This window comes from Halichoerus grypus, chromosome 14 (assembly GCF_964656455.1).
Source record: "Halichoerus grypus chromosome 14, mHalGry1.hap1.1, whole genome shotgun sequence".
Classification (NCBI taxonomy): Eukaryota; Metazoa; Chordata; class Mammalia; order Carnivora; family Phocidae; genus Halichoerus; species Halichoerus grypus.
The window spans coordinates 41,137,650-41,149,962 of NC_135725.1; the positions used below are offsets into that span (position 1 = coordinate 41,137,650).

The window sequence follows — 12,313 nt, forward strand, 5'->3', positions numbered from 1 at the left end:
TTAACAAATAAAAATAAATAAAATGTACTCATGGAGTTTTATACTTTATTATTTTGTAAATCAAGAAATCTTTTTGACTCTGCTGATATAGTATGAACTGAGATTCTTGTATGTAAGTATTGGTTTTTGTATAATGGTTTACATCTATTCAAATTAAAAAAAATTATTTCTAGACATCTTGAATAGACCCGTGAGGCAGCATGTTGTATTAGAAGGGGTAGAGTCCTGGGAGGTAGCCATTTAGTTTGAACTCTCTCTGCCACTTCTGAGCTATGTGCCTCAGTTTCCCAAGCTACAAAATGAGAATACCAGTCACCTACCCCATATGATTATTTTGAAGACGAAATGGGATAAGGAGTGATAGAAGCCCAGCATCGTGCCTAGTGCATAATAGTTATTCACCAAACGTGAGAGCCCTCTCTCCTTGATTTCTTCCCCACATCTCTTTCCTGGCAGCCTGGAGTGGTTAGCAAAGGGTGAACAATTCAAACCACGCTAAAAGCAGATGAAGAGTTATAAATGAACCTATTTGTTGAAAGTCTGTTCCTTCAACAAGTTGTTTGTGTCCATTACTGGCAGGTGCTGCAAGGGATACAAAATAGTCTAAGACAGTTCCTGTCCTTAACAAAACAGATTGGGTAACAAGCTGGGTAAACAAAACACTCCTGAAAAAATAGAAATACCGGCATAATGCTGATTATAATGAAACAGTCCAAGTGAATGACAGCACCAATAAATGCTATGGGATTTCATGGGAAGAAGAACCCAATACAGGCTTGAATGATCCAGGAACTCTCTAGAGAACCCAGAGCTTGCACTGGACTTTGGAGAATGAGTAAGGTCTTAAGGGGAGGTCATTCTCAACAGGGGTTTCTACAAGAGCAACATCTCGGGCAGAGATAATATGCAAGGAGAGACCAGGCAGGTTGGTGTCAAAGGACAGTGCTGAAGAATAGTGTCTTTCTTTACCGTTTTTTATCAGGTCTCCAAAAGCTCTAATGAGAGAAAGTGTGTCCTGGGGCTATGGCAACAAAACTCTAGAGCCCTTGTGATTCACTCTAAGAACATATAGTCTGCTTAATCTTCCTCTCTTCCAACTGCTTCAAACTGAATACACGATTCCAAAAGGACTGCAGATTTTCAGGGAATTTTTCTTCCCCAGAATTTTGATGTGTTCACTACATGTGTTCGCTGTCAGCTGAATTGTATGTCAATAGCAGGTCGGTCAAGATTTACTTAAAATATTTTTAAGAAAGTACGACTAGGAAGCACATGTGTTATTGCAGAGAAGTAATCAAAGAATATACGATGAATCTCTCTTCCCTTATTAAAAATTAAATCAATATATACAAGATTAGTCTCAGCTCCAAACTTCTGGTGTTTATGCCTTCTATTAAATTATTCTTTTTATATAATGTATTTTAACTTCATTTTAATAACACAGAAAATATTTGTATTCAATGGGTAACTATGCCAAATGGCTTGAATTCTTTGGGCAGCTAAAATGTAACTGTTTGTTGTGGCTTGAGGTACACCGGAGGTTTAAAAAAAAAGCAAGGTAAGAAATCCCACAGTAACCACATGCTTTCAAGTTTATTATTAGAACCATGTTCTATGTGACATTGGAAAGCAGGGTATGTGCTAGAAGGAGGCATTTGAGGGACTCAGGGAAAGCCAGTAATCTGTCCAACCTTCTGCAACAGTAATGGATACAATTCAAAGAACTGAATTACTAACAGGAAATTTACAGGTTATAACTTATGTAAAGTACTTAAAATTTATGAAGCTCATGCAACATTTAAGCAAAGATCTGTAGTTTCTATTTCATACATATGGCTTAAGAGTCAACACAGATTGCTTGGCCATAAACATACTAGAAGAAATTTATAGTAAAATAATAAAAAAAAAAATCTTTGGAAATTTTGTTTTTCTAAATTCTCTTGAAGAAGGATTATTACAGACTATCAGGACAGCAATCAAAATAATTTATCCACAGATTTATACATGAGCATTGCAAAAATGTAATGTGCCTTTGGACATTAAAGGGGAGAGTACGAGAAGAGGAGTAGATTAATAATAAACCTGGCCAAATTCTAAAGCAGCACTCACTAAATGTATTTAATAATAAAGAGAGTATGTGAGCATGGCAAGTCTGAGGCTGATATTCCTGTTTAAAAGCCTCTGGAAGAACTTACATCAGATGCAAAGATCAGCGTTAGCACCTCTCCTGGAGAGCTGCAAAGTCTGAAAGCTGCAAATCATGTTTAAGAGGCTGCCAATATCCTCTTAGAAATGAAGCTCCAAAGAACCTCAGATTCTAAGGGTTAGAAGCCAACCCTTAATCTCTCTTATTGTTCTTCTCACTCCAAAAGCTGATCCTAAATCAACTTTCAAGATGGAGATAATATCATTCAACAGAAAGATCACTATCCTAAAACTGAGGAGCTTCATTAGCTAAAGTCAACAGACACATTAGCAGGTCATACGATAGTCAAACCCTGGAGGCCAGAAACCATTAACATACTGTAAACCCTCAAGAGTCAGAATTTGTGATATACAGCGTAAGGGTCGTGCTGAAGTTTCTGCTTACTTAGCAAACCCGTATTTCATAAACAACGAAGTTCAATTGTGTAAATAAGATTATGATGTGGATATATTAAAACACTTAGGAGAATAACTTCTCAAGCATTTCAGAGACACCTATTTACATACAGAGTAGAAAATAAATGTTTGCTGAATAAATTAATGAATGAATATAGATAATATACTAATTACAGATCAGTAACGTGTGTTGTAACATAACTTAAACACCTCTAAGAGAGGATGGTATCAGTTTAAAAAGAATGAGTGAAGTATATTAAACCTACCTCACTTTTGAACTGTTCTGGAAAGCTGTCTTTTAAATCTTTATTTATGTGTAAATTCAGATTTTTCAAAATATCACTCTGGGCTTTTAAAAGTTCTATGTGGCTGTCCTTCTATAGCATCTAGCATGATGTTACCTATAATGAGGAACTGATAATATTTTCTAAAAGATGCCTCTTTGGTCCTTCTCATGAGAAGGAGGAAATATAGCATGAAATTTAAGAAAAGACAAATTTAAACAAATAATGTTATAATGTCTCGTAACTGTAGCAGAACAGTGTAGGGAAAACATCCCCCCCACACACACAACACCACCCCCCACTTTCAAATTCCCCCTTCCTTACCTGATGCCAGAAAGTGGCAGTGAGTAAGTCAGGCACGTTCCTTTCCAAATTAAAAATAAACACAAAACTTTCAAATGTCAGAGGCCTTCCATACCACGTTATTGATTGGGAAAAACATGCAAGGCTCATGGCAGAATGGAGAAGACCATCAGAATCCTCCTATTCAGCAAACATGAACCCTAGAGTTGCTGGGATATAGGATATTAGGTTTTGGTCTCCTGCACTGCCCTAAGTAAACAGATCCATGACAGAAGTCTTTGGGGCATGTATTTATCTACCGCGGAATACAACAGAAAGGATAAGTTACTGAAGGTCTTAAATGTTCATGTATACAACTCCCTGAGATACATGCTATTTGCACTGGCCACTCTAGAAAGAGGAACTCTTTAAGAAAGTCTGGTTTGAAAGACAGTCACCACCCAGCTGGGGGATTACTTCACTGACCACAACTCTAACTCACTACCTAAACTTACCCTCAGTAACTTGCTTTGTTCTTTTGGGATCACCATAACTCCTGCTCAAGATTTCTGAATTTGACCCAGATGAAAAACACAACTTAAACAAGGACCGAACGCCACTACATCATCTGAGTAACATCATTCCTAAACGGCGATGCTCTCTAACAAAATGTCAGGTAAAAATATAGCCTTCAAAATTACATAAATAAGCTAAATCAAAGAGAACAAGAAGAAATGAGTCACCTCCTTTAACATGATGAATGCCTTAAGAGCTACATCTTAGGTATATTTGTACACACTAGTAATACGTAAAAGACTTAAATCCATAAACTACTCCCTTGCTTAGGTAGCTGGCCAGGTGAACTTAACCCAAGAAAAATTTCATCTGGGCTGTCAAGAATGGTGTCTCAGGTGAGGTGGCCAGTTAAAACAATTGGACATTGTTTTGGATCACAATAGCTTTCTATCTATATCCAAAGTACAATCTGCAAAGTTAATTTCTGCATCCCTCTACACTCTGCATGTTAGTGTGTGTATCCTGTACATCTCCAAGCCCCCACCAAAACGTTAGTAAAATGAAAAAGCACTTATCTACAGGAAACTTATGTGGGTTATCATAACAACATGGAGCACATTTAATTAATCACACTTCCTTTGATATAAATGACCATCTATGGTCACAGAAAGAACAGTGAATTAAATGAGTACCAATAACACAGCAATCAGAACAACCCCCCAATTATTTTTGTACTACAAAAGTTTGATGATCTAAATGCAAATATATTCGAAAATCCGACAAAATAAATCCACTTATGATTTCATCAAAAAGATGGAAATTTTAAAACTCAAATGTTCCCAGTAAGTGGTTATTCTTAATACTGTGTTGAAGGTTCAAAGTAGAAAATATTTTAAATCATACTGTAAAATTAAATAGTAACAAAACAATTTACTTACTTCTGGATACCCTCACAAGTTCGGACACATTGAAGACTCCAGATTTTACAAAACTATCCTCCAGGTAACCTGAAAATAAATATCAAGAGGAAAAAGATCAGCACAAGCAGGAAGCAAATAAATGATTAAATGCTAGGATTTGTTCAAGTGTTTTTAAACCAAAGGTTAGAACAAAAACCAAGTGTGGTTGTAACAAACACAAGTAAAAGCAAAACTCTTTGAATGCAATCCGGGGTCTGTTTAAACAAAAGTAAGAAGTTGAGATGCCAAATAATTTCCTAGGGAAATTTTTTCCCCACTTGCTAAATGTACAGGGCAACTGGAATGGTTTTATTTGCCACGGCCCACGCATAGAGAATGAAGACTCAGGGGTTCTTACCGAACGCATTCAGCTCGGTAGCACCTGGTAGACTAAAGTCCACCCATTTATAAAAAAGAAAGAAAGAAAAAGGAAAACCACAACCACAATTAGAACCTTGTTGGAATTACTTCAAAGATTTCTTGAAACCACTGTTCTTTCACAAATCCTTCCCTGATTAAAGAAAAGCGAGCTGCTGTTAGCAGCACTCCCCCACCCTTGTTCCAAGGTCATGAATCACACAAAAGCAGAACTTGCACATACGGCAAATACTTTGCATAGACCTATTTCCACGCACCTTTGCTATACCTCACATGATTCCACTGCCCTCCCAACTCTTGCTACTACTTCCTTGGACTCCCTTCATTTCGAGAACTGCATACTTTTTCTAGCAAACGGTGATAAACCCAGGCCTCCAGGAAAGCCACGTGACCCTTCTGTGACATCCAAGTGCAGGGTCCACAGTGACTGTGGCCCACTGTTCAGGAGCCTGAGTAAGTTCTGTGCTGTCTGGGATCTGGTCAAGCTGTGTCCAGGATTAGAAATGAGCACTCCCACAAATACCCAATCACGTCCCCAGCTTCTCATTGATGTGCAGGAGGTATGCTGAGGGCAGAGAGGGACAGAATACCAGGAGGAGAGATATGGGTACTCTCTGCTTCTCAGGAAGAGAATAAGAAAAGCCCGAAAGCCCTCAGAATGCAAATGTTTCCAGGAAAACAAACTCTAGAACCGGCAACTGGATCAGATGTTACATCAAGTTTTGAGGCTAACCAGGGGATTCGATTCAGGGCAGGACTGTGAGTCATAGGTGCTTTAGCTCTCAAGTCAGGGAGCTGGAATTTGACACCCAGCCACACTTTATCAGTGTGGAATCCTGATCATGTTATTAGACTCCTGGTGTCTCAGACTCCTCATCTAAAAACTAGAGATAATTGGGGCGCCTGGGTGGCTTAGTCGGTTGGGTGGCTGCCTTCGGCTTGGGTCGTGATCCCAGGGTCCTGGGATCGAGCCCCGCATCGGGCTTCTCCCTCTCTCTCTGCCTACGGCTCTGCCTACTTGTGCTCTCTCTCTATCTCTCTGTCAAATGGATAAATAAAATCTTTTTTAAAAAAGAAATAAAAACTAGAGAGAATAAAATTATTATGAATGATAAGTGAGATAAAAACATAAAATCCATAGTAGGCACTGATTCAATGTTCCCAATGAGTTAGGATTGGCCAGTGGGGTCACCAGTCACCCATACATTGAATTACACACACCGGATTCCGGACGGTCTCAAATTACGTGTAAATCTTTATTTAGAAATTTTACCAGAACAAAAGCTACCACACTACTTTTTAACTGTACGTAGCATGAAAAGATAGAAAATCATTCAATGAGCTCCTATGCTTCACTGTTGTGAACTGATGAGCCAAGCATGTCTGAACACTATTATACCCATCGATTACCTTCTTTAGAAACAGAACAAAAGAAAGAGTGTGAAGGAATTATGAGATCTCAGCTGGTGATAAAACTTAGGTATCATATTAAGTCCTACTTTGAAAAAAACAGACATTTTTAAGAGGGTAATGACAAAATGTCCCCATTTGACGTACCTGTGTTTTAAGAAACTCCTACTTCTTGAGCAACTTAATTTTTCACCAGGTTGAATGCGTTTCAGTGATTATTGAGCAACTTTTAGGTAGCCTACACTATACCCTTAAGGTACTTAAAGCCATGAAGACAAAAAAGGGACATTGAGTCCCTTTGTGTGGTTGGGGGAAAAGATATTTTCAATTTTCTGAACCATGGTAGGTTATTATTGCATAAAACAACAACAAATGCAATACATATCTTTGTAAAGTATAATAAATTATACTTTAGCTATCCAAGTCCTCTGTCCTCCACTATTTCTCTCCTTTGCCCTCCTCATCTCGGGTAATGCCTGTCCATCGTAAGGCTGTGCTGCGTGCAAAGATGAATGGAGGAGGCGGCCGTCTGCTTCGGGTGCTTCTCCCAGGTTACCCAGTTGCCTGATTCCTCCCAGCCCCCACTGCCATAAGGTCATGGGGGGGGGGGGTGCGTTACCGCTCATCCTAGGGGGCCCTCCTTTCTGTGAAGTCTCACTATGCTCCATGCAGGACTGGAGCCCAGCGGGACCTTTGGGTGTTGCATTTTGTCAAGTGGGTGCCAAAGCAGTTCTGACATATTTGCAGTGCCTTTCATGGTTTCAGCAAATATAAAATTTGAGCAGCAAATATAAAATTTTATACTTGGCAAATACATTAAATATGAAGACCTTATTTATCTTGATGGCAGCTCATATACTTAACCAATCAGACAAGATTATTTGTCCTCACCCAATTGTACTCTGTAAATGCCTGCCCTCCTACCTTTCTCATGCAGTTCCCTCCGTCTGATCAGATGGCCCTCTCTCTCTCTCTCTGCATACTCTCTCCTCATCCTGCAATGTCCAGCTCAACCACCATCCACTCTGTAACCCGTTCCTCTACCCTCCTCTCTCAATCCCTGCGCCAGCCAGAAATGATCTCTTTCTTCTGAATTCACAGAGCACCTGGTCGGTACTTCTTTACATCACTTTACACATTCAAGTGTCCAGGATATCTGTTTTCAAGTCTTGTGTTCCTTATTGGATTATCAGCTCCTTTATTTGGGAGAGTGACTGGGTTTTGTTCATCTCTGAATCTCCCTTAACAACCAACTCAGTGCCTATATATATACTAACCACTAAATCAGTGCTTACAAAGAACAAAATTTTAAATGTTAACCTTTTGGAACAGGGTCATAAATAAGCATCTTAGTAATTATGTAATAATGTAGGTATAGATGGCTTAAGGTTGAAGGATAACTATACTGACTCCTGTTATTCCCTGGAACTCATCTGCTGAGGAGTTTATTCAGGCTTTTGGGTAGAAGGGGAAAGAATGATGATTAGATGACTTTGTTACCTACTAGTGTACAACTTGAGGCATTTAGTACAAAGTAACTACCAAGAAACCAGAAGTGTTTAAAGAGTCAGAGTTCAAATAAATATATTTGTAAAATAAATTGATGAGTGAGTGACTAGGGAACATTTCAATATATTTATATAAATTAAATCATGTGTCATACGTAATAACATTTCAATATGTAGATATCATCTGAAGTTCATTTCCTTATTACTCCAGTGAGTAGTCAAGGCTCCACCCGCTTCTTCATCATACTCATGAAGACGGAATGGCGTGCGGACATCAGGAGCCAAATCATACGGGTGGGAGGAGCCCCCTCAAGCTAATCCTACTAGCGGAAAACAGGCAGTCACACACAGGCAGATACAATGACTATCTCATAGAAAAGGGAAAGCAGTTCGGGATGTAGCAGGGTGCTTCTCCATCCCTCACCTCAAGTTCCGAGGAATCTGAATCGACAAGGAAACCTGAAAGAGTTATTTTGCTGAAACCATGAAAGGCACTGCAAATATGTCAGAACTGCTTTGGCACCCACTTGACAAAATGCAACACCCAAAGGTCCCGCTGGGCTCCAGTCCTGCATGGAGCATAGTGAGACTTCACAGAAAGGAGGGCCCCCTAGGATGAGCGGTAACGCACCCCCCCCCCATGACCTTATGGCAGTGGGGGCTGGGAGGAATCAGGCAACTGGGTAACCTGGGAGAAGCACCCGAAGCAGACGGCCGCCTCCTCCATTCATCTTTGCACACAGCACAGCCTTACGATGGACAGGCATTACCCGAGATGAGGAGGGCAAAGGAGAGAAATAGTGGAGGACAGAGGACTTGGATAGCTAAGAGCATACAAGAACGTATATAAGAAAGAATGCATAAGGACTCTGGCAAAATAACCGGGGAGAATCATGCAGAGTGTCAGGAGCCCTGTCAAAGTACAGAGGATGAGACTCAGCAAAATGCAGGTTATTACTATTAACACAACCCCATCTGTAACCTCCAGGCTCCTGGGGCCTTCCAGAAGCATGGTTTTCATGTGTTACCTAGACCTCTGTGAATCTAAATAGCTGATACAAAGGCCAACGACTTTAAATCGATTCGGAGACATTCATATAGTGAATTCCCTTCATCTACCAAAGGAAATATGAGCATCTCTGAGGCAGAGCAGCTGCTTAATGGTTACAGAGCAATATTACACAACAGCTTAAGCCAAGAAGCAAAGAACAACTCGGCATTTATGTGATGCTGTATTTACACTACATGTAATGCTTTTTAAAAAATAAAATTGAGTAGGAAATAAAGACCTCTGCAAACTGAAAATTCTCAAAGGCAATATCAAATTATATTATTTTACTTCTTTTTTTTATTTTTCTCTAACAAAAGCAACAATAAATCACTACTCAGAAGTTAATATAGTGTTTAACCTCCTTTACAAACAATAACAAAGGGACACAATGGCATATCTAACTGTTAATATCTCAAATTATAATCAGCTCCATTTGAATGTTAAACAACATTTACATAGAAAATCCAAAGGAAAACTGATAACGCTCATTTTTATAGTCTACTGTGTTCTATTCTTGAAATTAAAAAAGAAAAAACCACAGAAAGCAGTTATTAAATTCATGAAAGCTGTCTTCAAGTATTAGAAGGACTGGTAATGTAGATGTTGGATAAGACTTCTTCTGCATAGTTCCAGGAACTGTTTTTTGACTCAATAACCAGATTTGTCATCCAATAAGAAAAGTCCTAGAAGGGAATAGGAAACCTTGCAAAGGTGGTAACAGCCAACACAGGCCAAGCTACTGCTCTAAGATCTTCAAAAGCATTAATTCACATAATGCTCCTAATTATCCTACCGGTTGTCATGCAAGCGTTCCCATTTTACAGATGAGGAAACTTGTGTCTACAGAGGTAGGGGGTTTCCCAGAGGCAGTAAAGACCCCCCATTAGATTTAAGAATTCTCACTTTGGGTAGGAAACTGAATTAAGAGCACCTCCGAAGCCCACTGCAATGCTCAGGTTCCACTTTTTTTTTTTTTAGGATTTTATTTATTTATTTGAGAGAGAGAGAGAGAGAGAAGAGTGTGCCTGCACACACGCACAAGCGGGAGGGAGGGGTAGAGGGAGAGGGAGAAGCAGGCTTCCCGCTGAGCAGGGAGTCCAGTGCTGGGCTCCATCCCAGGACCCTGGGATCCTGACCTGAGCTGAAGGCAGACACTTAACCCACTGAGCCACCCAGGAGCCCAAAATGTTCCACTTTTTTACAGGGCCCTTTTCCTGTTAGTTTTCTTGCACTGCTTGCTCATTTGGAGAAAGAACAGGACCCCTAGGTATCTCGCAGGCATTTTCCAGCCTTAGGATTCCAATTGTTCACTTCCTTCCGCAGAGTGTAAAAGACGCCTAAATCCTTTTGTTTATGGATGCAAAGGGAGAGAAGATAAGATTATTTTATACTAGCTCTTTGCCAAACCTCACATAACTTCAGATACCACCACTAACCTACTGGGGATTTTCTGGTAGTGGTGTTGTAAGGCATGGCTTTATCTGCAGTTTCTTGACTGATCTGCACTGTCCACAGTTAAGAATGAAAACAGTGATTATGAAATAGACAGAGTAATCATTACAAAGATAATGATTCTCTGTTAGAGACTGACCCTCAGCCTATAGCCAAGGTTCACATTCCAGTATTAATTTAGAATTAAGTTTATCCTTCACTATGAAATGTCCCTTTGGTGATTTAAATGATTCAGCAGAAGGACAGCAATTTTCTGACTTTAACACACTCTGATAAGTACTATATTAATGTTATTTGTTTTTTTAGTGTTTCCTTCCAGTCCATTAAACTTTTTCCTGCATATATGTAATATATAAAAATATGTATTTTTAAAAATGGAGATCAAATTTAAATGAGTTTGTATCCTGCTTTTTTTCTAATTCACATTGTATTTTTCCCTTTAGATTAAACAGTTTTTCAGAAGCATGATTTTAATGTCTGTATAATATTACACTGCATGGCTGTACTTTATTTGACCATTCTCTTTTTTTTTGGCATTTTAGGTTATTTCCCATTTTTTAAAATATTATAAACAGAACTGCCATTAACATCCTCGTACACAAATCTTTGTCAGCAATTCTCATGATTTCCTTAGGCTGGAGTTCCCAGAAGTGGAATTACTGGGTCAAAGGACATAAACGCTTTTAAAACTCTTGGTTAAAAACTGTCAAGTTGCTTTCCATAAAGATTTTTGCCAATTTCTTCTCCCTCGGGCAGAATGAGCGTGTCCATGTCACCACCCTGCTGCCACAATTACATATTAGTCATAACAGGGACTTGTTTTAATTGTAGCAAGTTGATAGAGAAAAGATATCATTACATTAATGTCATAATTTTCATTTACTTAATTATAATAAAATTGGATTTTTTTCAGATATTTATGCATTATTTCTTTGAACAAACATGCAAAAATATGTAAAATAGGAATTGTGCTCTCAGGAATATTTTTCCTAATATTAATGACATTTCTTCTAGAGTTTCACAGTTAATGATAATGTTGGCTATTAATTAATAATTGATTTTTTTTATCATTTTATATGTTCATTTATTCCTAGTTCTCTCAGATTTTTAAAAGTGTTCTGATCAGAATGATTATTGAATACCATTAAATGCTTTTTTGGCATCCTTTTTAAATTTCCTTACAGTATTTATTGTTGTTATATATTACTGAATTCTTAGATTAAATTATCTTTGCTTATCCACACAAGGTAGCTCTTTTAGTTTACTGCTAAATTGGTTTGTTAACAGTTTCTTCTGACTTCTCTCTATGTAGCTGGTATACTTTTCTGGGGATCTTTGTTTCATTTGTGAAGTTTTCATACTAGGGTTACATACATGCTTCATAAAATGGTTTGGATGACAGCCATTTTTTATTTTAAAGAAATATGAAAAGTTCGTGAAAGTCTGGAAAAACTCACTGGTAAAACTATCTTCTCATAATCTGTTTCAGAGAAGATTCTTAGAAAACTTTGAGTCTTTCATGAATTTGCTCTACTCTTGTTTTCTGGTCTTGAGGCAATTTTATTATATATTATCCAAGAAAATCATCAATTCTTTCATATTTTTAAATATATTAGCAGAGATACTTTATGATTTACTAAGTTTTTTTACAGTATAGTAAAATTAAAATTAAATTATATTTTACTGTAATTAATATTATATTAAAATATATTATAATAAAATGGCATTAAGTTCTGTTCAAGTATACTGAAAGATCAGCTCTGCCACTTACTATGTAAACCTAAGGCAGGTTGAGCAACTTTTCCACACCTCACACTTCACTATAATACAGACGATAATCATAGTACCTATGAGTCAATATGAAAACTGTAA

The 12,313-nt window shown here is 38.1% G+C and overlaps 1 protein-coding gene across 14 annotated transcripts in view; it reads right to left on the bottom strand.

The window, feature by feature from the left end:
* Positions 1–12,313, bottom strand: part of NFIB (nuclear factor I B) — a 436,890-nt gene that overhangs the window by 66,774 nt on the left and 357,803 nt on the right. For all 14 annotated transcript variants that reach the window (XM_078062335.1, XM_078062329.1, XM_078062339.1 and 11 more), the window contains one exon: positions 4,622–4,690. In XM_078062335.1, coding sequence (XP_077918461.1) covers positions 4,622–4,690 — 69 coding nt within the window. The remainder of the gene's footprint in view (positions 1–4,621; positions 4,691–12,313) is intronic.